Raw genomic sequence first — 26372 nt, 5'->3', positions numbered from 1 at the left:
TAGGGGCGCGAGAGCTACCCCGTGCTGGCAGCGACCCAGCACTGGGAGTAACTCCCCTACCCCTGCTGCCACGGCCATGTATATTCCTCATACTTGCTGATGGGGGGGTGAAACTTTATTCGGGGGGGAATGTGAGATGTTTTTTTTTTAAAACAAAGACAAGCACGCAGACAAAGATGCAGACAAAGACTACTCAACTAAATATTTTTTTTTCACAAAGACAAAGACAAGGACACAGACAACAACTACTAAACTGGAACTAAAACTAAACTAACAGCTAAAACTAAACTTTTTTTTTTTTTTTTTTTTTTTTTAAGCTAACAGACAGACGCTGACATGGACGATGCAGACAAATAATAAACTAATATGAACTAAACAATAACTACTTACACAAACTAATATATGACTAAACAAAACTAAACCTAATTTTTTTCTTCTTTTTTTTTTTTAACACAAAACACACAAACTAAACACACACTAAATTAACCAACCTTAACCCCTTAAGGACTCAGGGTTTTTCCGTTTTTGCACTTTCGTTTTTTCCTCCTTACCTTTTAAAAATCATAACCCTTTCAATTTTCCACCTAAAAATCCATATTATGGCTTATTTTTTGCGTCGCCAATTCTACTTTGCAGTGAAATTAGTCATTTTACCCAAAAATGCACGGCGAAACGAAAAAAAAAATCATTGTGCGACAAAATCGAAAAAAAAACGCCATTTTGTAAATTTTGGGGGCTTTCGTTTCTACGCAGTGCATATTTCGGTAAAAATTACACCTTATCATTATTCTGTAGGTCCATACGGTTAAAATGATACCCTACTTATATAGGTTTGATTTTGTCGCACTTCTGGAAAAAATCATAACTACATGCAGGAAAATTTATACGTTTAAAAATGTCATCTTCTGACCCCTATAACTTTTTTATTTTTCCATGTATGGGGTGGTATGAGGACTAATTTTTTGCGCTGTGATCTGAAGTTTTTATCGGTATGATTTTTGTTATGATCGGACTTTTTGATCACTTTTTATTCATTTTTTTAATGGTATAAAAAGTGACCAAAATACGCTTTTTTGGACTTTGGAATTTTTTTGCGCGTACGCCATTGACCGTACGGCTTAATTAATGATATATTTTTATAGTTCGGACATTTACGCACGCGGCGATACCACATATGTTTATTTTTTATTTTTTTTACACTGTTTTATTTTTTTTATGGGTAAAGGGGGGTGATTCAAACTTTTATTAGGGAAGGGGTTAAATGACCTTTATTAACACTTTTTTTTTACATTTTTTTTGCAGTGTTATAAGTCCCATAGGGACCTATAACACTGCACACACTGATCTCCTATGCTGACCACTGGCGTGCATTAACACGCCTGTGATCAGCATTATCGGCACTTGACTCCTCCTGCCTGGATCTCAGGCACGGAGCAGTCATTCGTCGATCGAACACCGGGGAGGCAGGTAAGAGCCCTTCCGGTGTCCGATCAGCTGTTCGGGACGCCGCGATTTCACCGCGGCGGTCCCGAACAGCCCGACTGAGCAGCCGCGTCACTTTCACTTTCACTTTAGAAGCGGCGGTCAGCTTTGACCGCCGCTTCTAAAGGGTTAATACCGCACATCGCCGCGATCGGCGATGTGTGGTATTAGCCGCGGGTCCCGGCCGTTGATTAGCGTCGGGACCGACGCAATATGATGCGGGATCGCGGCGCGATCCCGCTTCATATCGCGGGAGCCGGCGCAGGACGTAAATATACGTCCTGCGTCGTTAAGGGGTTAAAGAAATTTACACGTAAACTAACTACACAGAAATCTAATCTACACTAACCTAGACAAAAAAACAAAGATATGTGCTTTGAAAAAAGCAGTTGGGGCTTTTGCTTTGAAAAAAGCAGTTGGGTCTAAGGTAGTACTATGAAGCACAAAGCTCAAAGCTCAAAGGACGCTGGAAAAATGACAGAAGCACTTCACTCTCAAAACCACCATGTGAATCTGCAAGCAAATACTGCTGGGAGTGATCTTATATACTGGTCGTGCCAGCAAGTTTCTATTGGTTGCTAGGGAGGTTGCTAACCTCTTACAACTGTGGTTGCAGAACTATCATTGGCTCAGAGGCATAAGAAGGGCGTGGAAAATATTCGCGAATATTCGCAATACGAATATTCGCATGTACAAACTAATCGCCTTAGATTCTCCCCCCATGGTCTCTAATCATACTAGCAATGCAATTATCCGTCGATGGAGATCACTATAATGTGATCTGTGTTTAACCCCTTAAGGACGGAGCCCATTTTCACCTCTAGGACGAAGCCCTTTTTTGCAAATCTGACCACTGTCACTTTAAACATTAATAACTCTGGAATGCTTTTAGTTATCATTCTGATTCTGAGACAGTTTTTTCGTGACATATGCAACTTTAACATAGTGGTACATTTTTGTGGAAACTTGCATCCTTTCTTGGTGAAAAATCCCAAAATTTTATGAAAAAATTTATAAGTTTGCATTTTTGTAACTTTGAAGCTCTCTTATACCAAATAATTTTTTTTTTGGATTCACATATACAATATGTCTACTTTATGATTGCATCATAAAATTGACGAGTTTTTACTTTTGGAAGACACCAGAGGGCTTCAAAGTTCAGCAGCAATTTTCCAATTTTTCACAAAATTTTCAAACTCGCAATTTTTCAGGGACCAGTTCAGGTTTGAAGTGGATTTGAAGGGTCTTCATATTATAAATACCCCATAAATGACCCCATTATAAAAACTGCACCCCCCAAAGTATTCAAAATGACATTCAGTAAATGTTTTAACCCTTTAGGTGTTTCACAGGAAAAGCAGCAAAGTGAAGGAGAAAATTCAAAATCTTCATTTTTTACACTCACATGTTCTTGTAGACCCAATTTTTGAATTTTTACAAGGGGTAAATGGAGAAAATGTATACTTATATTTGTAGCCCAATTTAGCCTCATATGTCTATGTAAAGTGTTCGGCGGGCGCAGTAGAGGGCTCAGAAGCGAAGGAGCGACAAGGGGATTTTAGAGAGTACGTTTTTCTGAAATGTTTTTTTGGGGGCATGTCGCATTTAGGAAGCCCCTATGGTGCCAGAACAGCAAAAAAAAAACACATGGCATACCATTTTGGAAACTAGACCCCATGAGGAACATAACAAGGAATAAACTGAGCTTTAATACCCCACAGGTGTTTCACGACTTTTGCATATGTAAAAAAAAAAAAAAAAATTTCACTAAAATGTTGGTTTTCCCCCAAATTTCACATTTTTTAAATGGTTAATAGCAGAAAAGACCCCCCAAAATTTGTAACCCCATCTCTTCTGAGTATGGAGGTAACCCATAAGTGGACCTGAAGTGCACTGCGGGCGAACTACAATGCTCAGAAGAGAAGGCGTCATATTTGGTTTTTTGAGAGCAAATTTTGCTCTGGGGGGCATGTCGCATTTAGGAAGCCCCTATGGTGCCAGAACAGCAAAATAACCCCCACATGGCATACCATTTTGAAAACTAGACCCCTCACAGAATGTAATGAGGGGTACAGTGAGCATTTACCCCCCCCCCCCCCCCCCACTGGTGTCTGACAGATCTTTGGAACAGTGGGCTGTGCAAAATTTTTCATTTTCACGGACCACTGTTCCAAAGATCCGTCAGACACCTGTGGGGTGTAAATTCTCGCTGCACCCCTTATTACATTCCGTGAGGGGTGTAGTTTCCAAAATGGGGTCACATGTGGGTGTTTTTTTTTTGCGTTTGTCAGAACCACTGTAACAATCAGCCACCCCTGTGCAAATCACCTCAAATGTACATGGCGCACTCTCCATTCTGGGCCTTGTTGTGCGCCCCCAGAGCACTTTGCGCCCACATATGGGGTATCTCCGTACTCGGGAGAAATTGCATTACACATTTTGGGGGGCAATTTTCCCTTTTACCTCTTGTGAAAATGAAAAGTATAGGACAACACCAGCATGTTAGTGTAAAAATTTATTTTTTACACTAACATGCTGGTGTAGACCCCAACTGTTCCTTTTCATAAGGGGTAAAAGGAGAAAAAGCCCCCCAAAATTTGTTAGGCAATTTCTCCCGAGTACGGCGATACCCCATATATTGCCCTAAACTGTTGCCTTGAAATACGACAGGGCTCCAAAGTGAGAGCGCCATGCGCATTTGAGGCCTGAATTAGGGACTTGCATAGGGGTGGACATAGGGGTATTCTATGCCAGTGATTCCCAAACAGGGTGCCTCCAGCTGTTGCTAAACTCCCAGCATGCTTGGACAGTCAATTGCTGTCCAGAAATGCTGGGAGTTTTTGTTTTGCAACAGCTGGAGGCTCCATCTTAGAAACACTGCCATACAATACGTTTTTAATTTTTATTGGGGAGGGGGGTGGTGGGGGGGCAGTGTACGTGTGTATATGTAGTGTTTTACTCTTTATTTTGTGTTAGTGTAGTGTAGTGTTTTTAGGTTACATTCACACTGGCGGCGGATTACACTGAGTCTCACGCTAGGAGTTTGAACTGCGGCGAAAAATTTCCCGCAGCACAAATTTGTAGCGGGGAGCTCACTGTAATCTGCCGCCAGTGTGAATGTAGCCTGTACATTCACACGGGAGGGGGGTCAAAACTACAACTCCCAGCATGCACTGACAGACCATGCATGCTGGGAGTTGTAGTTTTGCAACAGCTGGAGGCGCACTGGCTGGAAAACCTTGAGTTAGGTTCTATGACCTAACTCAGTATTTTCCAACCAGTGTGCCTCCAGCTGTTGCAAAACTACAACTCCCAGCATGTACTGATTGCGGAAGGGCATGCTGGGAGATGTAGTTATGCAATGGCTGGAGGCATGCAAGTACAACTCCCAGCATGCCAAGACAGCCTTATGCTGTTCCTGAATGCTGGGAGTTGTAGTTTTGCAAGATTTAGAGGGGTTCAGGTTGTAAATCACTGTCCAGTGGTCTCAAAACTGTGGCCCTCCAGATGTTGCAAAACTACAACTAGCAGCATGCCCAGACAACTGCTGTCTGGGCATGCTGAGAGTTGTAGTTTTGCAACATCTGGAGGGCTACAGTTTGAGACCACTTAGTGATCTACAACCTGAACCCCTCTAAATATTGCAAAACTACAAGTCCCAGCATGCCCACACAGCAAACAGCTGTCTGGGCATGCTGGGAGTTGTAGTTTTGCAACATCTGGAGGGCCACGGTTTAGAGACCACTGTAAACTGTGGCCCTCCGGATGTTGCTAGGCAACAACTCACCTAGCAGGACCCGGAAGTATTGCTGCCGCCGCACGTGGTGGAGGATCGCGCTCGGGGATCCGGGATCCAGGTAGGGACCTTCGGCGCCGACCTTCCCTAGACGGTTCCCTGGTTTTGCCCGGACACCGACAGGTGGGCAAAGCAGGGGAACCGAATTTAACCCCCCCTCCCCCGGTCTGCTATCGGTTGGTCGCTCGGCCGACCAATAGCAGGGATAGGAGGGGTGGCACCCCTGCCACCAAACTCCTATCCCTTTAGGGGGATCGAGGGTGTCTCGGACACCCCCGATCCCTCTTATTTTCCGGGTCACCAGTGACCCGTATGACCTGGAATCGCGCAGATCGCAGGTCTGAATTGACCTGCGATTTGCGCGCATCGCGGTCATGGTGGGGTCTCAGGATCCCCCTCGGCGATGTGCCGGGATGTCTGCTGTTAGATAACAGCAGTCATCCCGGTCCGATCACCGCTACTGGTGACGCGGCGCTCCTGGAAAAAACGAATATTCATAATCGCAAATATTATTCGCGATATTCTAAATATTCGCGAATATGCTATAGTCGCTACGAATATTCGCATTGCGAATATTCGTGAGCAACACTATTCTATAATTATATCCTGTTGTATCTGTTTTCTGAGTTGTAACTAGGCATCCCTATTACCTGTGTCTATTGATGGTTTTCTGAGGGATTGCGATTATTCCTGTTTAGCGATAGATCCCTGTTACAGCTCCATGGGGACTTTGTGTCTACTGGAGGTTCTGGGGGATTATGCTATATTCCTGTTTGTTCTTGGAGTCTGTTTAGACTCATCCATTTTCCTGTTTGGTGTTTTTAACTCTATTTGTTTATTTGTTCATTATTCAGATCTTTGGAGTTTTCGTACATGCACTGATCATAGAGTACATGATCACTTATCTAGTGTTTTCCTCTGTGCTTTACCATTGGTCTATAATGTCCCCTGTGCTGCTCACTGATCTGTGTCCTCTGAACTTAATACTATAGAGTTCTATGTTCCTGTTAAGTTTCTGGTTTGTGACCAACTATTTATTAGTATGTGTTTTTAAGGCCCCTGCACTTTAGTTCAGGGAGGGACCGGTGCCCAGTTGTCAATCCACTGTTTAGGGTGGAAGGGCAAGTAGGCAGGGAGAGATGTTTTAGGGTCAGTTTAGGGCTCACTCTCCCTGTCCCCTGGTCGGTCCCTGACAAGAGATTAGCTGATTTAAGGCTAGGCAGGACATAGTCAGAGGAGATCTAATTGTATAGTCCATAGACCAGAAAGGGACAAGAAGTGAACAATCCAATCAAACATGTAAGTATGTTCCTATAGCCTGATCACAGCGCCAATATGTAACCAGGATCACCGGTAACATCTCATAAATTCACTACGGGCACCCATACCACCTACATAGGACCTTGAAGTTACACTCCTGAATCCTGAAAGAAATATAAGCCTTGTGAGTTAGTAAAAACATACGAGAAACATCCCTAGTGGTGAACTTGCGGTTTAGATTAGATTCCCATGGGTTTGACTGGGAGCTCACCTCAACTGTGCAGCACTCCGTAGATCATAGAGAGAATGTGTGTGTGTGTGTGGGGGGGGGGGGGGGGGAATACACACACAACTGCTCAAAAGGCAGCATCCCATCCAAGCAGGACCATCAGTGTCAAATGGGAGTGAAAAGCTGCTAAACAGAGGAGTGAACAGACCCGGTCAAGATGCCAGGGGTCCCAGAAAGGTAAGGGAATAAAGGAAAAGTAGGAATCCATGAGAGGGCAGCGGAGTGGAGAGAGGTCTATCTCTGTTTGGTAGTGAAATGGTGACAGAGATCAAGTATGCATGAGCAAACCACAGCTTTGTAGCATATACAAAAGTCAGGAAGGCCGACCCCTCACCTTAAAGGAGTACTCCGGTGCTCAGCGTTCGGAACTAAATGTTCCTAATGTTTAGAGCCAACATCGGGGCTCGTGATGTCACGACTCCGCCCCCTCATGATGTCACGCCCCCTCCCATAGACTTGCATTGAGGAATCTGATGATGCTAGCTAAAACCACCAGGGGACCAGACAAATCGCATCACCAATAATTGGATCCCAGGGAAAAATTAAACAGGGATGCAGATAGGAAGAGTCTTCATTAAGTATAGGAGCTGCGGTAAAGATATCTATCTTAACAGCAGCCATCTTACCAAACTATGAGAGAGAGAGCGTCCCATGAGGTGAGGTCAGAAGGGAAACACAAGGGAACATGAAATATAGGGGCAGGTCATCCGCATATAGGGACAATTTATACGAGTGGGAGTAAAAAGAAAAGATCAGGGACAGAAGCGTTTTGTCAATCACATATGGGGGGGGGGGTGATAGGGGGTACCCCTGTCTGGTACCAATATGTTTTGGGAAGAGAGAAGAAGAGTATAATTGACCCTAACTTCAGCTGTGGTTCCCTTGTATAGAGCCATAATGTGTCTGTGAAACAGGGGACCCAAGTGGTCCAGAGCAAAGTTCAGGATGTCTTACCCTATTAAATGCCTTTTCTGCATCAATGGAAAGTAGACAGGTGGAGAGGCCATGTGATCCGGCGGTGGCTATAAGGGAGAAGATGGCTAGAAGGGTGGAGGAGTGTTTAAACTAGGGACTGGGGGGGAGGGAACCTACAACATAGAGAGGGAAGATAGTGTAGATAGAGAGGTGGGAATTATAAATGTACCTGGGGGTGGAGCGGAGGGAGGGGTTAGAATAGTTAATAGGAATAGGCTTCATAGGAAAATAAAACTTACACCCTTGAATCCCATTAACCCCAATAACATAAAGGATGAAAATGTAAAGTGTATGTTCACAAATGCCAGAAGCCTAGCAAATAAAATTGGGGAGCTTGAGGAATTGATACTGGAGGAACATAATGATATAGTTGGGGTCATTGAGACATGGCTGAACTCTTCGCATGACTGGGCTGTCAATCTGTAGGGTTTATATTGTTTCACAAAGATAGAATGAACAGAAAAGGTGGTGGAGTCTGTCTGTATGTAAGAAGTGGTATGAAAGTCAGTGTGAACGATGCCATAGTGTGTGATGATTCTGAGGATGTGGAATCACTGTGGGTAGAATTACAAAAGGAGGGAAATACTGAAAAAATAATATTTGGTGTAATCTACAGACCCCCTAATATCACTGAAGAGATAGAAGGTCGGCTGCATAAACGAATAGAGAGGGCCGCCCGGGCAGGTACAGTGGTAATAATGGGAGATTTTAACTATCCATATATAGATTGGGGTCCGGGGTTGGCTAAAACTACAAAGGGGCGACAATTTCTTAATTTATTGCAGGATAATTTTATGGGCCAGTTTGTGGAGGACCCAACAAGAAGTGATGCCTTGTTGGATTTCCAACAACGCAGAGCTGGTTGGTAATGTAACTGTGTGGGAAAACCTTGGTAATAGCGACCACAATATAGTTACTTTTGACTTAAAATGTAAAAAACAAAGACAGGCGGGGAAGGCAAAAACATATAACTTTAAAAAGGCAAACTTCCCTGGGCTGAGTGCTGCACTACAGGACATAGACTGAGGGGAGGTGTTGTCAAATACTGATACAGAAGGTAAATGGGACATCTTTAAATCAACTCTAAATAACTATACAGCTAAATATATACCAAAGGGGAACAAATTTAAATGATTAAAACTAAATCCTACATGGCTGACAAATGATGTTAAAAGAGCAATAAACAACAAAAAAATTGCTTTAAAAAAATACAAATCTGATGGGTCAGCTATAACATTTAAACAGTACAAGGAGCTTAATAAAATTTGTAAAAATGTAAAAAAAAAAAACAGCAAAAATTCAAAATGAGAGACAGGTGGCCAAAGAAAGCAAAACTAATCCTAAATATTTTTTTAGATATATAAATGCAAAAAAAACAAGGACAGAGCATGTAGGACCCCTTCATAATGATATGGGGGAGTTTGTCAAAGGCGATAGAGAGAAAGCAGAGCTATTGAATGGGTTCTTTAGTTCTGTATATACTAAAGAAGAAGGAGCTGACATTGGACAGGTCAGTGCTGGTAACACATCATGTTATGAACTGAACTGGGTTAATGTAGAAATGGTACAAGGTAAGTTAAGTAATATACATGTAAGCAAATCTCCAGTGCCAGATGGATTGCACCCAATAGTTCTAAGAGAACTACATTCAGTAATATCAGTACCCCTGTTCATGATATTTAGAGATTCACTGGTGTCTGGTATTGTGCCAAGGGACTGGCGCAAGGCGAATGTGGTGCCAATCTTCAAAAAGGGCTCTAGGTCTTCCCCAGGAAACTATAGACCGGTAAGTTTAACGTGCATTGTGGGTAAATTGTTTGAAGGACTTATAAGGGATTACATACAGGAATACATAGGGGATAATTGTATTATAAGTGATAGCCAGCATGGGTTTACTAAGGATAGAAGTTGTCAAACCAATCTAATTTGCTTTTATGAAGATGTGAGTAGAAGCCTTGACAGAGGAATGGCTGTGGATATAGTGTTTATGGATTTTGCTAAAGCGTTTGATACTGTCCCTCATAGATGTCTGACAGGTAAGTTAACGTCTTTGGGTTTGGAAACTTTAGTTTGTAACTGGATTGAACACTGGCTCATGGATCGTACCCAGAGAGTGGTGGTCAATGATTCGTACTCTGATTGGTCCCCGGTTATTAGTGATGTACCCCAAGGTTCTGTACTGGGCCCGCTGTTGTTTAATTTATTTATCAATGATATAGAGGATGGCATTAACAGCTCTGTTTCTATCTTTGCAGATGACACCAAGCTTTGTAGCACGGTACAGTCTATAGAGGATGTGTATAGGTTACAAGATGACTTGGATAGACTAAGTGTCTGGGCATCCACTTGGCAAATGAGGTTCAATGTGGATAAACGTAAAGTTATGCATCTGGGTACTAATAACATGCATGCGTCGTATGTCTTAGGAGGGATTAAACTGGCAGAGTCACTGGTAGAGAAGGATCTGGGTGTACTTGTAGATCACAGACTTCAGAATAGCATGCAATGTCAGGCTGCTGCTTCCAAGGCCGGCAGGATATTGTCATGTATAAAAAGAGGCATGGACTTGAGGGACAGGGACATAATACTCCCCCTTTATAAAGCATTGGTACGGCCTCACCTGCAATATGCTGTTCAGTTTTGGGCACCAGTCCATAAAAGGGACACTGTGGAGCTGGAAAGGGTGCAGAGACGCGCGACTAAACTAATATGGGGCATGGAACATCTTAGCTATGAGGAGCGATTAAAGGAGTTACAATTGTGTAGTCTTGAGAAGAGACGTTTAAGGTGGGATATGATAAATGAATATAAGTATATTAATGGCCCATACAAAAAATATGGAGAAAAACTGTTCCAGGTTAAACCCCCCCAAAGGACGAGTGGGCACTCCCTCCGTCAGGAGAAGAAAATGTTTAGTCTCAAGGGGCGACACGCCTTCTTTACCATAAGAACTGTGAACTTATGGAACAGTCTACCTCAGGAACTGGTCACAGCAGGAAAAATTAACAGCTTTAAAACAGGGTTAGATACATTCCTGGAACAAAATAACATTAATGCTTATGAAGAAATATAAAATCCCATCCCTTCCCCAATATCGCGCCACACCCCTACCCTTCAATTCCCTGGTTGAACTTGATGGACGTATGTCTTTTTTCAACTGTACTAACTATGTAACTATGTAACTTCAGGGTGTTGTCCCTAGACTCTCTGCCCTAGACAAATTCAACCTGATCAGTGTGTTGCAGGGAGCACAACCAGAGAACAAGAATCTTCTCCTGCTCTGGACAGTTCCTGATACTGACAGAGGTTTCAGAGAGCACTGTGGTCAGACTGAAAAAAATTCCAGAAAGAAATTAAACTTCCTGTAGAGCATACAGAAGCTGATAAGTACTGGAAGGGTTCAGATTTTTAAATAGAAGTAATTTACAAATCAACTTTCTGGCACTAGTTGATTTGAAAAAAAAAAAAAAATTCTACCAGAGTACCCCTTTAACCCCTTAAGGATATGCACTGCTAAGAAGTACTTAGCGCACAGCACCGTACATTTACGATGCAGATTTCCTTCATCACCGCGTCTCTGGACGCGGTGATCGGAACGGGATGACTGCTGATATCTATCAGAAGCCATCCAAGCATATTGCCCAGGGGGTCCTGAGACCCCCCATGTCAGCGATCGTGGCAAATCGCCCGTCAACTCAGACCGACGATTTGCCACTATTCCAGGTCAATCGGTTCTCAGGTGACCCAGAAAAAAAAAGGTGAATAGGGCTGTCCGAGACAGCCCCATTCACCCTTACCCAGCAGGAGTGAGGTGGCATGGGTGCCACTTCACGATCACATGATTGATCGGTCGGAACGACCGACCAATCACGGACCTTCTGGGGACGGCGCTGGCGGGGGTCTCCTACCTTGCCCTGGTCCAGCAGGATTGGTCCCAGCGGCAGGATACAGCAGGAGGTGAGGCCTGTTCACCTCCTACTGTTGCTTAGCAACAACCCGCAGCATGCTTTGCCAAAGGGCATGCTGGGAGTTGTAGTTTTGCAACAGCTGGAGTTCCAACTACAACTCCCAGCATACCCTTTGATAGTCTGTGCATGCTGGGGGTTGTAGTAATGCAACAGCTGGAGGCACATTTTTTCTATGAAAAAGTGTGCATTCATCTATTGCATAACTACAACTCCCAGCATGCACAGACTACAAAAGGGCATGCTGGGAGTTGTAGCAGTGTGCCTCCAGCTGTTGCAAAACTACAACTCTCAGCATGCCCTTTGACTGTCAATGCATGCTAATTGTTGCAGTTTTGCAACAGCTGGAGACACATTGGTTGTAAAACCGAGTTTGTTACCTAACTTAGTGTTTCGCAACCAGTGTGCCTCCAGCTGTTGCAAAAATACAACTACCAGAATGCACTGAGAGACTGTACATGCTGGGAGTTGTAGTTTTGCAACAGCTGGAGGAACACTGGTTGCGAAACACAAAGTAACAAACGCTCAGTGTTTCACAACCAATGTGCCTCCAGCTGTTGCATAACTACAACGCCCAGCATGTATGGTCTGTCAGTGCATGCTGGGAGTTGTAGTTTTGCAACAGCTGGGGGTTTGTCCGTCCCCCCCCCCCCCCCCCCCCCCAATGTGAATGTACATTCACACGGGTGGGTTTACAGCAAGTTTTCTGGTGCAAGTTTGAGATGCGGCAAATTTTCAGCCGCAGCTCAAACTCCCAGCTCAAACTAACTGTAAACCCAACCGTGTGAATGTACCCTAAAAACACTACACTACACTACACTACACCTACGCAAAATAAAAAGTAAAACACTACATATACACATACCCCTACACAGTCCCCCCCCCACCCAATAAAAAAAAAAAAACGTCTTGTACGGCACTGTTTCCAAAAAGGAGCCTCCAGCTGTTGAAAAACAACAACTCCCAGTATTGCTGGACAGCCACTGACTGTCCAGGCATGCTGGGAGTTTTGCAAGAGCTGGAGACACCCTGTTTGGGAACCACTGCCGTGAGGTATTTTGTGGCGGATTCAAATCCCCAATTTAGGCCTCAAATGCGCATGGCGCTCTCTCACCTGTCGTATTTCAAGGAAACAGTTAGGGGCCACATATGGGGTATCTCCGTACTCGGGAGAAATTGCGTTACAAATTTTGGGGGGCTTTTTCTCCTTTTACCCCTTATGAAAAGGTAAAATTGAGGTCTACACTAGCATGTTAGTGTAAAAAAATTAATTTTTACACTAACATGCTGGTGTTGCCCCATACTTTTAATTTTCACAAGCGGTAAAAGGAAAAAAAGACCCCCAAAATTTGTAACGCAATTTCTCCTGAATACTGAAATACCCCATATGTGGGCGTAAAACGTTCTTCGGACGCACAACAAGGCTCAGGAGTGAGAGCGCACTATGTACATTTGAGGTCTAAATTGGTGATTTGCACAGGGGTGGCTGATTTTACAGCTGTTCTGACATAAACGAAAAACAATAAATACCCAGATGTGACCACATTTTGGAAACTACACCCCTCACGGAACGTAACAAGGGGTATAGTGAGCCTAAACACCCCACAGGTGTTTGACAAATTTTTGTTAAAGTTGGATGTGAAAATTAAAAAAAATAATAATTCTCATTAAAATGCTGGTGTTACCCTAAATTTTTCATTTTCACAAGGTAGAATAGGAAAAAAGCCCCCCAAAATTTGTAACCCAATTTCTTCTGAGTAAGAACATACCCCATATGTGGATTTAAATTGCTCTGCTGGCGCACTACAATGCTCAGAAGAGAAGGAGCACCATTGGGATTTTTTAGAGAGAATGTGTCCGAAATTGAAGGCCACGTGTGTTTACAAAGCCCCCATAGTGCCAGAACAGTGGACCCCTCCCCCCACATGTGACCCAATTTGGAAACTGCACCCCTCACATAATGTAATTGGGGTGCAGTGAGCATTTACACCCCACAGGTGTCTACAGATTTTTGGAACAGTGGTCCGTGAAAATGAAATTTTTTTTGTTTCATTTGCACAGCCCACTGTTCCAAAGATTTGTCAAATGCCAGTGGGGTGTAAATGTTCACTGCACCCCTTATTTAGTGAAAATAAGTTCATTTTCCTGTCCAACTATAGCGGAAATTTGTCAAAACACCTGTGGGGTGTTAAGGCTCATTGTACCCCTTGTTACATTCCTTGAGGGGTGTAGTTTCCAAAATAGTATGCCATGTTGTTTTTTTAAGCTGCTCTGGCACCATAGGGGCTTCTTAAATGTGACATGCCCCCCCCAAAACCCTTTCAGAAAAACTTACTCTCCAAAATCCCATTGTCCCTCCTTTCCTTCTGAGCCTTGTAGTGCACCCACAGAGCAATTGACATCCACCTATGAGGTATTTAGTTACTCAAGAGAAATTGGGTTACAAATGTTGGGGGGCTTTTTCTCCTTTTACCCCTTGTAAAATTTCAAACTGGGTCTACAAGAACATGCGAGTGTAAAAAATGAAGATTTTGAACATTCACACAGGCGGTTTTACAGTAAGTTTCTTGAAGTTTTTCTCCTTTTACCCCTTATGAAAAGGTAAAGTTAAGGTCTACACTAGAGATGAGCGAACTTACAGTAAATTCGATTCGTCACGCACTTCTCGGCTCGGCGGTTGCTGACTTTTCCTGCATAAATTAGTTCAGCTTTCCGGTGCTCCGGTGGGCTGGAAAAGGTGGATACAGTCCTAGGAAAGAGTCTCCTAGGACTGTATCCACCTTTTCCAGCCCACGAGAGCACCTGAAAGCTGAACTAATTTATGCAGGAAAAGTCATCAACTGCCGAGCCGAGAAGTTTGTGACGAATCGAATTTACTGTAAGTTCGCTCATCTCTAGTCTACACCAGCATGTTAGTGTAAATAAAATTTCTTTTTACACTAACATGCTGGTGTTGCCCCAAACATTTTACTTTCACAAGCGGTAAAAGGAAAAAAAGACCCCCAAAATTTTTAACACAATTTCTCCTGAGTACGGAAATACCCCATATGTGGCCATAAAATGCTCTGCAGGCGCACAACAAGGCTCAGGAGTGAGAGTGCACTATGTACATTTGAGGCCTAAATTGGTGATTTGCACAGGGGTGGCTGATTTTACAGCGGTTCTGACATAAACACAAAAAAATAAATATCCACATGTGACCCCATTTTGGAAATTACACCCCTCACAGAACTTAACAAGGGGTATAGTGAGCCTGAACACCCCACAGGTGTTTGATGAATTTCCGTTAAAGTTGGATGGGAAAATGAAATAAAAAAAAAAAAATGTTTTCACTAAAATGCTGGTGTTACCCTAAATTTTTCATTTTCTCAAGGGAAAATATGAAAAAAAGCCAAAATTTGCAACCCCATTTCTTTTGAGTAAGAAAATACCTCATATGTGAATGTAAAGTGCTCTGTGGGCGAACTACAATGCTCAGAAGAGAGGGAGCACCATTGGGCTTTTGAAGAGAAAATTTGTCCGGAATTGAAGGTCACGTGTGCTTACAAAGCCCCCATTGTGCCAGAACAATGGACCCCCCTCCACATGTGACCCCATTTTGGAAACCACACCCCTCATATAATGTAATAAGGGGTACAGTGAGCATTTACGCCCCACAGGTGTCTGGCAGATTTTTGGAACAGGGGTCCGTGAAAATGCAAATTGCACAGCCCACTGTTCCAAAGATCTGTCAAACGCCAGTGGGGTGTAAATACTGCATCCCTTATTAAATTCTGTGAGTTTTTTTTTTTCCCAAAATGGGGTCACAAAACTGATGGAACAGTATGGGAAAAAGTAAACTATATGCGTTTTTAAACTGTATACTGTTTTTAAAAATGCATACAGTTCTGTCCGTTTTTATTTTTTTTAAAACATACGTTTTTGATAATTTTGTCCATTTTTAATGGGAGGGGTGTTGGGTGGGGACTTTATGATGGAAATGCGCATGTGCAAAGTAAAAACTGTATACAGTTTCCCGTATGGAACTGTATACATGTGCGTTTCCAATTGACGTTCATGTCAACCACGGTTTTGACTCCGGATTAAAAACCGTACTGCAACCGCCTAAGTTTTTTTTTAACATGGATGTATTACCTGTATTACTGAAGTGCATGCACTGACTGGTGTCTGGTAGAGCCCCCTACAGTACAGGGTGGTATTACATGTTCTGTACTCTTTACCTGTATTACTGAAGTGCATGCACTAACTGGTGTCTGGTAGCCCCCCCTACAGAACAGGAATGTATTACATGTTCTGTACTACTCTTTACCTGTGCAAGGGTTAGCTGCTCCTTTGGACACAGGTAAGGGCGGCTCCATGTAACTTTTTTAGGACATTGTGTATTCTGTACAGAACCCTGAAGAAGCTCCTGTCCTCTGCATAGACCAGCATTTCCCAACCAAGGTGCCTCCAGCTGTTGCAAAACTACAACTCTCAGCATGCCCGGACAGCCAAAGGCTGTCCAGGCATGCTGAGAGTTGTAGTTTTGCAACAGCTGGAGGCACCCTGGTTGGGAAACACTGACAGTGATTTACAGCTCCCAGCAGATCTTCCTTACTTTTATATGTAAGGACTTGCTTTATCTGTATTAGTTATCTACTTATTTTTCTTTAATCCTCACTCTTTCCTATTTTTGGATGACATTTTGGTGGCTTCAGAACCAATTATCAGGTTTCCATTGGGTTATGGTCTCAACATACAATGGTTTCAACATACAATGGTCGTCCTGGAACCAATTAATATTGTAACTTGAGGGACCACTGTACAAATTACACACACAGCTCTACAATATACAAATTGCACACACAGCTATACAATATGCAGGACCCAGCCCATTTTCATCTTAAGGACCCCTCCATTTTTTGCACATCTGAACAGTCACTTTAACCCCTTAAAGGGGTACTCCGGCGCTAAGACATCTTATCCCCTATCCAACGGATAGGGGATAAGATGCCTGACCGCGGGGGTCCCGCCGCTGGGGACCCCTGTGATCTTCCACGCCGCACCCCATTAGCATCAGCCCTTGGAGCATGCTAGCTATGGGTCTGATTACTAGCGATCACAGGGACGGAGCATAGTGACGTCACGGCTTCGCCCCCTCAATGCAAGCCTACGGAGGGGGCGTGACAGTGAATTTTGCTGAAATGTTTTTTGGGGGGCATGTCGCATTTAGGAAGTCCCTATTGTCCCAGAACAGCAGAAAAAACCCCACATGGGATACCATTTTGGAAACTATATCCCTCAGGGCACATAACAAGGGGTCCAGTGAGCCTTAACACCCCACAGGTTATACATGTGCATTTCCCATTGACGTCCATGTTAAAAAAAAACTTATGCTGTTGCAGTACGGTTTTTAATCCGGAGTCAAAACCGTGGTTGACCACGGTTTTGTCTCCAGTTTAAAAATCGTACTGCAACCACATACGTTTTTTTTACATGGACGTCAATTGGAAACGCACATGTATACAGTTCCATACGGAAAACCGTATACAGTTTTTACTTTGCACATGTGCATTTCCATCGTAAAGTCCCCACCCAACACCCCTCCCATTAAAAATGGACAAAATTATCAAAAACGTATGTTTTTTTTCTTTTATAAAAACGGATGGAACTGTATGCACTTTTAAAAACAGTATACAGTTTAAAAACGCATACGGTTTACTTTTTCCCATACTGTTCCATCCGGTTTTTTTGCCATACGGTTTTCTTTAGAAAAACGGATTGAAAACAGTATGGCAAAAACGTGATGTGAACCCAGCCTAATCCCTATATTGCAGAGCTGTGTGTCAGGTATATTGTAGACTGTGTGTGCCACTCACAGAGCAGGGCTATGCAGAGCAGACAAGATTTAGCTCTCACACACAATACCAGGAAACAATTACATAGTAACTGCATTGAGCCTAACTCCACCCACACATGTGCCTGGTCACATGGTTATGACATCAACAAAGGTCCTTTAGCCACACGGAGCCAGCATCTTCCGCGAGTAGATGGAACGTGGCGGCAGTAAACACCGGAGAGGTGGAGTGAGCCGGAGATGGTACAGAGGTCGCGGCTCAGGAGGAGACAGGGAGTACAGCCATGTAGGGCAGAGGAACAATACCAGGGACCGAAGGGGTCTTCAAGAGCCGGAGAAAGAGGTAAGGACCTGAAGGGGAGGGGCTTATGTTTGCCATGCTGATAGCGTGCACTTGACTGGTCTTCTGCTTCTCTAATATAAAGACATCTCCTTATAGTAAACCTAAAACCTAGTGGACTCTAGTCACTCCTGTACACGAGGCCTGTGGTGCCTACAGTGGGGAGAGGATAGAGGAAGCAGAGGTCTATTAATGTAACTCATGGTATCTGTAGCAACATCTCCCAACAAAATCTGCAGTCAGGAGCAAGGGGGTGGTTATAACAGAGCTCCACTTTATAAAGTACAGTGTCTGCAGAGAACCTTCTTTAATAGAGGGGCTTCTCATATGCCATAGTGTCTACAGAGCCATTCTTATAAAACATAGTGCCTGGAGAGCCCTGATCATAAAACATAATGCTTGCAGAGCCCCTCTTTATATTTCATAGGGCCACCAGAACTCCTTTTATAAAGCATTTATGCATGTGTGGGCCTTGCTCTTAAATGGGCACAATCATTAACCCCTTTAAGGACTCAGCCCATTTTCACCTTAAAGGAGTTCTCCACTGCCCTGCCTTCCGGAGCTCCGCTCGCAGCATCCAGAAGTTTATTACTCCGAACGCTGTATGCAGGCTTCCGTGTTCGAGGCCGCCCCCTCGTGATGTCACGCCCACCCCCTCAACGAAAGTCTATGGGAAGGGGGCGTGACAGCGAGGGGGGCGGCGTGATGTCACAAGGGGGCGGCCTCGAACACGGAAGCCAGCACACAGCGTTTGGAGTAATAAACTTCCGGATGCTGCAAGCGGAGCTCCAGAAGACGGGGCAGTGGAGAACCCCTTTAACCCCTTAAGGACGCAGGGTTTTTCCATTTTTGCACTTTCGTTTTTTCCTCCTTACCTTTTAAAAATCATAACCCTCTCAATTTTCCACCTAAAAAACCATATTATGGCTTATTATTTGCATCACCAATTCTACTTTCCAGTGACATTAGTCATTTTACCCAAAAATTCACGGCGAAACGGAAAAAAAAATTATTGTGCGACAAAATCGAAGAAAAAAACGCCATTTTGTAACTTTTGGGGGCTTCCGTTTTTACGCAGTGCATATTTCGGTCAAAATGACACCTTATCATTATTCTGTAGGTCCATACGGTTAAAATGATACCCTACTTATATAGGTTTATAGGTTGGATATTGTCGTACTTATCCAAAAACTTAGGAAAATTTATATGTTTAAAAATGTCATCTTCTGACCCCTATAACTTTTTTATTTTTCCACGTACAGGGCGGTATGAGGGCTCATTTTTTGCGCCGTGATCTGAAGTTTTTTAACGGTTCGATTTTTGTTTTGATCGAACTTTTTGATCACTTTTTATTCATTTTTTTTTTTAATGGTATAAAAAGTGACCAAAATATGCTTTTTTGGACTTTGGAATTTTTTTGCGCGTACGCCATTGACCGTGCGGTTTAATTAATTATATATTTTTATAGTTCGGACATTTACGCACGCGGCGATACCACATATGTTGATTTTTTTTATTTACACTGTTTTATTTTTTTTTATGGGAAAGGGGGTGATTCAAACTTTTATTAGGGAAGGGGTTAAATGACCTCTATTAACACTTTTTTTTTTTAACTTTTAACTGATCTCTCATGCTGATCACTGGCGCTTGACTGCTCCTGCCTGGATCTTAGGCACGGAGCAGTCATTCGCCGATCGGACACCGAGGAGGCAGGTAAGGGCCCTCCCGGTGTCCTGTAAGCTGTTCGGGATGCCGCGATTTCACCGCGGCGGTCCCGAACAGCCCGACTGACTAGCCGGGATACTTTCACTTTCGCTTTAGAAGTGGCGGTCAGCTTTGATTGCCGCTTCTAAAGGGTTAATACCACACATTGCCGCGATCGGCAATGTGTGGTATTAGCCGTGGGTCCCGGCCGTTGATGAGCGCCGGGACCGACGCGATGTGATGTGGGGTCGCAGCGCGACCCCGTTTCATATCGCGGGAGCCAGCGCAGGACGTATATATACGTCCTGCGTCGTTAAGGGGTTAAAGGGCATCTGCAGCGTTTTAACACTTAATTGTTTGATCACTGGGACCCCCGCGATCTCCTGAGCGGGGCCCCCGCATTAGTGCTTAGTGAGAGTGCTAATTCCCGTAGCGTCGAGCTACGCTATGCTACGCTAGGAGAAGAAAAAAAAAGGAAGTGAATTACTTCACCTGATGTAACTGCATGTAATCACTTCTATAGTGTGACATGGTAATGATGTTGATTTTGTTGCACTGGATAAAAAATTGCACAAAAAGTCGCAGAGGAGGACCATACAAAGTGAAGTCAGAAATGTGAAAAGCGGGGAAAAACTGTTGTCAAATACTGATGAAAAATTGGAGATTTTCAAATCAACACTAAATAACTATATAGCTACATATAGTTTTTCCCAATTTATGGGTGAAATTCATCAAGAGTGGTGTAGGTTAACGTCTTTCTACCTCATTAATGTGGTGAAAACTGTGTACCTGCACCAGACATCTAATTACATCCATGTGGGAAGATTTATCAATTTGTATCTGTGTGCAGCCACTTCACAGCCTTTTATTTTTTATTTTTTGTTGCGTTTTTGGCTTATGTGTACCAAATTTATCAAAACGGTGTAAGACTTTTATAAATTTTGCGCACATGAAAAACTACCTCAGAACTTACTTTTAGGATGTTATTTTTCTATGGCAAGGCAGAGGTAGTATAAATGTGTGTTTTTTTTTAATTGTATTTAAAGTTTTGCGCAATATTTTTCCGACTTTTTAAAAAGACACAGTTAATCTCATCCAATGCATAGTCAAGAATAAAGTACCGGATTTCACAGTCGTTTTTGCCAAAGTCTATGTCTATTTTAAAATTGTCAGAAAATGTCAGAAAGGCAAAATGATAAATCTCCCCAATGTCCCTATATCTCTATGGGGAACGAGTATAAACAGTTAAAACTAAATTCTGCATCTTACCTCAGGAACAGTTGACAGCTTCAAAACTGGGTTAGATACATTCCTAGAACAAAATAACATTCATTTATTCAGCTATACCCCTTCCCTTCACCTTCTTGGTTGAACTTGATGGAAATGTGTCTTTTTTTTTTTCAACCGTACTATGATATAAGTCAGTAGAGCTTCAGTGCTTTTTAGGGTGCATTCCCACCTGGCGTATGCACAGTGTATTTCACGCTGCACAAAATTTGTGGCAGCAGCGGGGAATACACTGCGTATTCCTCGCTAACTATACATACAGGGCTTTCCGGCAGCAGCCCTATGCGTGTAGTGAGTTTTGGAGGGGGCACTGTCTGCCGGCGTGACTGTAACGCACAGCTCTGCCGCCAAAACTCACTGCACACATAGGGCTGCTGCCGGAAAGCCCTGTGTGTGTATAGTGAGCGAGGAATATACAGCGTATTTCCCGTGAAATACGCTGCGTATACGCCAGGTGGCAGGAGGCACCCTTAGCCTACATTCGCATTACAGAATTTCGGAGGCAAAAAAATTTCACTTGGAAATTACAGCACAGCAGTCTCCCATTGTCTTCAGTAGGATTCTACTGCACTTTGCATATATTCTTTCAGTCGATATCCACATCTACTGCATTAACATCAATGGTGACAGGTGCATGTTTGCATAGTCCTAGCATCGATTGTTTTCGGCGGCACACCCTGTTCATGAAAACTACAATATAGAAGGGGAAGAGAGTGTAGATAGAGAGCTGGAACATATTATTCTACCTAGGGGTGAAGCAGAGGGAGGGGTTAGAATAGTTAATAGGGATAGGCTTCATAGGTTAATAAAAAATACTCCTCTAAATTGCATGCTGACTAATTCCAGAAGTCTGACCAACAAAACTGACAAACTTGAGTTAAATAGGTAATTCGGGAATAGAAAAATAGAGCTACTTTATTTCATAAACAGCTCCCCATCTCTCTCCAGGTTGTGTGTGGTTCTGTAGCTCAATTCTATTGAAGTAAATAGAGCCAAGTTGTAAAACCACACCCAACCTGGAGACTGACGTGGAGCTGTTTTTGAAAGAAATTAACTGTTTTTCTATTCCTGAATAACCCCTTTAATATATGTCTGAGGAAAAATATGACCTAGTGGGAATAAGAGAGACATGGTTCGGCGATGGCTATGACTGGGCGGTCAACATACGGGGTTATAGTCTATTCAGGAGGGATCAGAAAAAACAAAGAGGGAGGAGTTTGCCGGACCGGGATTCAGCAGGCACCCCGTGCAAACCCCTGGGAGGGCATCAGACGGATCTCCGGTGACCCGGAAATGAAGGGGGATCGGGGCTGTCCAAGACACCCCTGATCCCCCTGAAGGGATAGGAGTTAGGTGGCAAGGGTCCCCATAGGGACCTATAACACTGCACACACTGATCTCTCATCCTGATCACAGGCGTGTATTAACACGCCTGTGATCAGCATTATCGGCGCTTGACTGCTCCTGCCTGGATCTCTGGCACGGAGCAGTCATTCGTCGATCGGACACCGAGGAGGCAGGTAAGGGCCCTCCTGGTGTCCGATCAGCTGTTCGGGACGCCGCGATTTCACCGAGGCGGTCCCGAACAGCCCGACTGAGCAGCCGGGATACTTTCAGTTTCACTTTAGAAGCGGCGGTCAGCTTTGATCGCCGCTTCTAAAGGGTTAATACCGCACATCGTCGCGATCGGCGATGTGTGGTATTAGCCGCGGGTCCCGGCCGTTGATGAGCGCTGGGACCGAAGCGATATGATGCAGGATCGCGGCGCGATCCCGCTTCATATCGCGGGAGCCGGCGCAGGACGTAAATATACGTCCTGCGTCGTTAAGGGGTTAAAGGGGTTCTCCGGTGCTTAAACATCTTATCCCCTATTCAAAGGATAGGGGATAAGATGCCTGATCGCGGGAGTCCCGCTGCTGGGGACCCCCGGGATCATGTACGCGGCACTCCGTTTGTAATCAGTCTCCGGAGCGTGTTCGCTCCAGGTCTGATTGCGGGCGGTGTGTCATGTCACGCCTGCGCCGGAGTATGACGTCACGCTCCGCCCCGCAATGCAAGCCTACGGGAGGGGGCATGATAGCTATCACGCCCCCTCCCGTAGGCTTGCATTTTTGGGGCGGAGCGTGACGTTGCACGTCGGCGCAGGTGTGACGTCACACGCCGCCCGCCCTGTAGTCGCTGGTAATCAGTCCCGGAGCGAACACGCTCCGGGGACTGATTACATACGGGGTGCCTCGTGCATGATCCCGGGGGTCCCTGTGGCGGGACTCCTGCGATCAGGCATCTTATCCCCTATCCTTTGAATAGGGGATAAGATGTTTAAGCATCGGAGAATCCCTTTAACACCCCACAGGTGTTTGACGAATTTTTGTTAAAGTTGGGAAAAGGGGAAAAAAATAAATTTTTCACTAAAATGTTGGTGTTACCCTAAATTTTTCATTTTCACAAGGGAAAATTGAAAAAAAAATTGTAACCCCATTTCATCTGAGTGAGACCATACCTCATATGTGGATGTAAAGTGCTCTTTGGGTGAACTACAATGCTCAGAAGAGGAGCGCCATTGGGCTTTTGGAGAGAAATTTTGTCCTGAATTGAAAGCCACGTGTGTCTACAAAGCCCCCATAGTGCCACAACAAGGCCCCCCCCCCCATTTTGGAAGCTACACCCCTCACGCAATGTAATAAGGGGTACAGTGAGCATTTTATGCCCCACAGGTGTCTGACAGATTTTTGGAACAGTGGTCCGTGAAAATGAAAATTTTTATTTTTGATTTGCACAGCCCAATGTTCCAAAGATCTGTCAAACACCAGTGGTGTGTAAATGCTCACTGCACCCCTTATTAAATTCTGTGAGGGGTGTAGTTTCCAATATGGAGTCACTTGTATGGGGGGGTTCACTGTTCTGGCACCACGGGGGGCTTTGTAAACACGGTGCGGGGGATTACAGCGATTTTCCCAGCCCAAAATTTGCTGCATCTCAAACTTGCAGCGAGAAACCCACTGTAAAACCCTAGCCCATGTGAATGTACCCTGTACATTCACAGGGGGGGTGCACCAGCTGTTGCAAAACCACAACTCCCAGCATGCATGGTCTGTTAGTGCATGCTGGGAGTTTAGTTTTGCAACAGCTGGAGGCACACAGGTTAGGAAACACTGAGTTAGAAACAGACAATGTTTCCCAACCAGTGTGTCTCCAGTTGTTGCAAAACTACAACTCCCAGCATGCCCAGACAGCTGAAGGGCATGCTGGGAGTTGTAGTTCGGCAACATCTGAAGGGCCAGATGTTGCTGAACTAAAACTCCCAGCGTGCATGCTGGGAGTTGTAGTTTTGCAACAGCTGGAAGAGCACAGATTGGAGACCATTATACAATGGTCTCCAAACTGGTGCCCTCCAGATGTTGCAAAACTACAACTCCCAGCATGCCCAGACAGCCAAAGGCTGTCTAGGCATGCTGGGAGTTGTAGTTTTCAGACTCCTAGAAGCAGCAGTGAAGATCTTCACTGCTGCCTCTGAGTACCATATACTTACCTGCCGGTCCCGTCGCTGCTCGTCCACGTGGCCGGTCCCGCGCTGCTCCTCGGTCCCGCCGTTGCTCCAGGTAAGGCCGCCGGTCCCCGCGTGTTCCCCCCCCCCCCTATGCCACAGGTCCCCGCAGCCATCGTCCCCCGTTCTGCCCGACTCCCAGGGGCGGGCAGTGCGGGGGATCTGAACTTTCACCCCAGGTCACTGTGATTGGTCCACAGGGACCAATCACAGTGATCGCTGACCAGGACCAGGGGGGTGAAGCAGAAGTTGTCCCCTGCTGGAAACAGCGGGACTTCTGCTGGTTAACCCGTGCGATGCTGCGCATCACCGGGTTAACTAAATGTCATTTATTAACGTCGGGATGCGTTAACGCACTGCACAACCCGACGTTTATATATGACATTCTGCGGGAAGGGGTCAATAGGGGAGGTGTTAAATGATCTTTATTCGCTTTTTTTTTTTTTTTGCAGTGTTATAGCTCCCATAGGGACCTATATCACTGCACACACTGATCTTTTACATTGATCAGTGGTTTCTTGTAAGAAACCACTGATCGATGATTCTGCCGCTTGACTGCTCATGCCTGGATCTCAGGCACTGAGCAGTCATTCGGCGATCGGACAACGAGGAGGCAGGTAGGGATCCTCTGGCTGCCTTGTAAGCTGTTCGGGATGCTGCAATTTCGCCGCAGCTATCCCGAACAGCTCCCTGACATAACCGGCATACTTTCACTTTAGACGGCGTTCAACTTTGAACGCCGTGTCTAAAGGGTTAATAGCACGTGGCACCGCGATCAATGCCGCACGCTATTAGCCACGGGTCCCGGCTGTGTTAGAGGCCGCGGCCCCGTGTTATAGATCGTGAGCGGACTCGTGATGTACAGGTACGTCATGGGTCCTTAACAGGTTAAAGGGGTACTACCGTGGAAAACTTTATTTTTTATTTATTTATTTTTATCAACGGGTGCCAGAAAGTTAAACAGATTTGTAAATTTATTTCTATTAAAAAATCTTAATCTTTCCAGTACATTTTAGGGGCTGTATACTACAGAGGAAATGTTTATATTTTTGGATTTCTCTGATGTCATGACCACAGTGCTCTCTGCTGACCTCTGCTGTCCATTTTAGGAACTGTCCAGAGCAGCATATGTTTGCTATGGGGATTTTCTCCTGCTCTGGACAGTTCCTAAAATTAACATCAGAGGTCAGCAGAGAGCAGTGTGGTCGTGACATAAGAGAAATCCAAAAAGCTAAACATTTCCTCTGTAGTATATAGCCCCCAAAAAGTACTGGAAGAATTAAGATTTTTTAATAGAAGTAAATTACAAATCTGTTTAACTTTCTGGCACCAGTTGATTCCACGGTAGTACCCCTTTAACGAAAAGTTGTCAAACACCTGTGGGGTGTTAAAGGACATCTTTACTACATGAATTTTACATATTCCTGTACCCGGGCTGCAAAAATAAACTAAATAAACTTCAATTCACCTTCCTACGTTCCCCGTTGGTCCGGTACCGGCCTCACGGTCCTCCGCTGCAATCCTTTTGCTTCTTCCTGGGGACGGTAAAGTCACAGGCTGTCAGCGCATCACTGGCCGCAGCGATGTCCCGCCTCGGCTGGTGATACGCCGGAGCAACGGAGGAACATAGGAAGGTGAATTAAAGTTTATTTTGTTTGTTTTTTGCAGCCCGAGCACAGGAATATGTAAAATTCATGCAGTACAGATGTCCTTTAACCCCTTAACGACCACGGACGTAAATGTACATCCTGGTTTGGCGTTACTTCGCCCACCAGGATGTACATTTACGTCTTGTGTATGACCGCGAGCATTGGAGCGTTGCTCGCGTCATACACGACAGGTTCCGGCTGCTATCAGCAGCCGGGGACCCAAAGGTAATGGCCGGCGTTCGCAT

General features: G+C 44.5%; 2 protein-coding genes across 4 annotated transcripts in view; one reads left to right on the top strand and one right to left on the bottom strand.

Moving 5' to 3' along the window:
- Positions 1-26372, bottom strand: part of CHRM5 (cholinergic receptor muscarinic 5) — a 282104-nt gene that overhangs the window by 38111 nt on the left and 217621 nt on the right. The gene's annotated exons all lie outside the window — the stretch shown is intronic.
- Positions 17744-26372, top strand: part of AVEN (apoptosis and caspase activation inhibitor) — a 770692-nt gene continuing 762063 nt past the window's right edge. Inside the window, exon 1 of the mRNA XM_056546831.1 lies at positions 17744-17946. Coding sequence (XP_056402806.1) covers positions 17797-17946 — 150 coding nt within the window. The 5' untranslated portion in view covers positions 17744-17796. The remainder of the gene's footprint in view (positions 17947-26372) is intronic.

This window comes from Hyla sarda, chromosome 11 (assembly GCF_029499605.1).
Source record: "Hyla sarda isolate aHylSar1 chromosome 11, aHylSar1.hap1, whole genome shotgun sequence".
Classification (NCBI taxonomy): domain Eukaryota; kingdom Metazoa; phylum Chordata; class Amphibia; order Anura; family Hylidae; genus Hyla; species Hyla sarda.
Note: the sequence above shows the minus strand (reverse complement) of the source record. Positions and strands in the feature narration are given on the sequence as shown.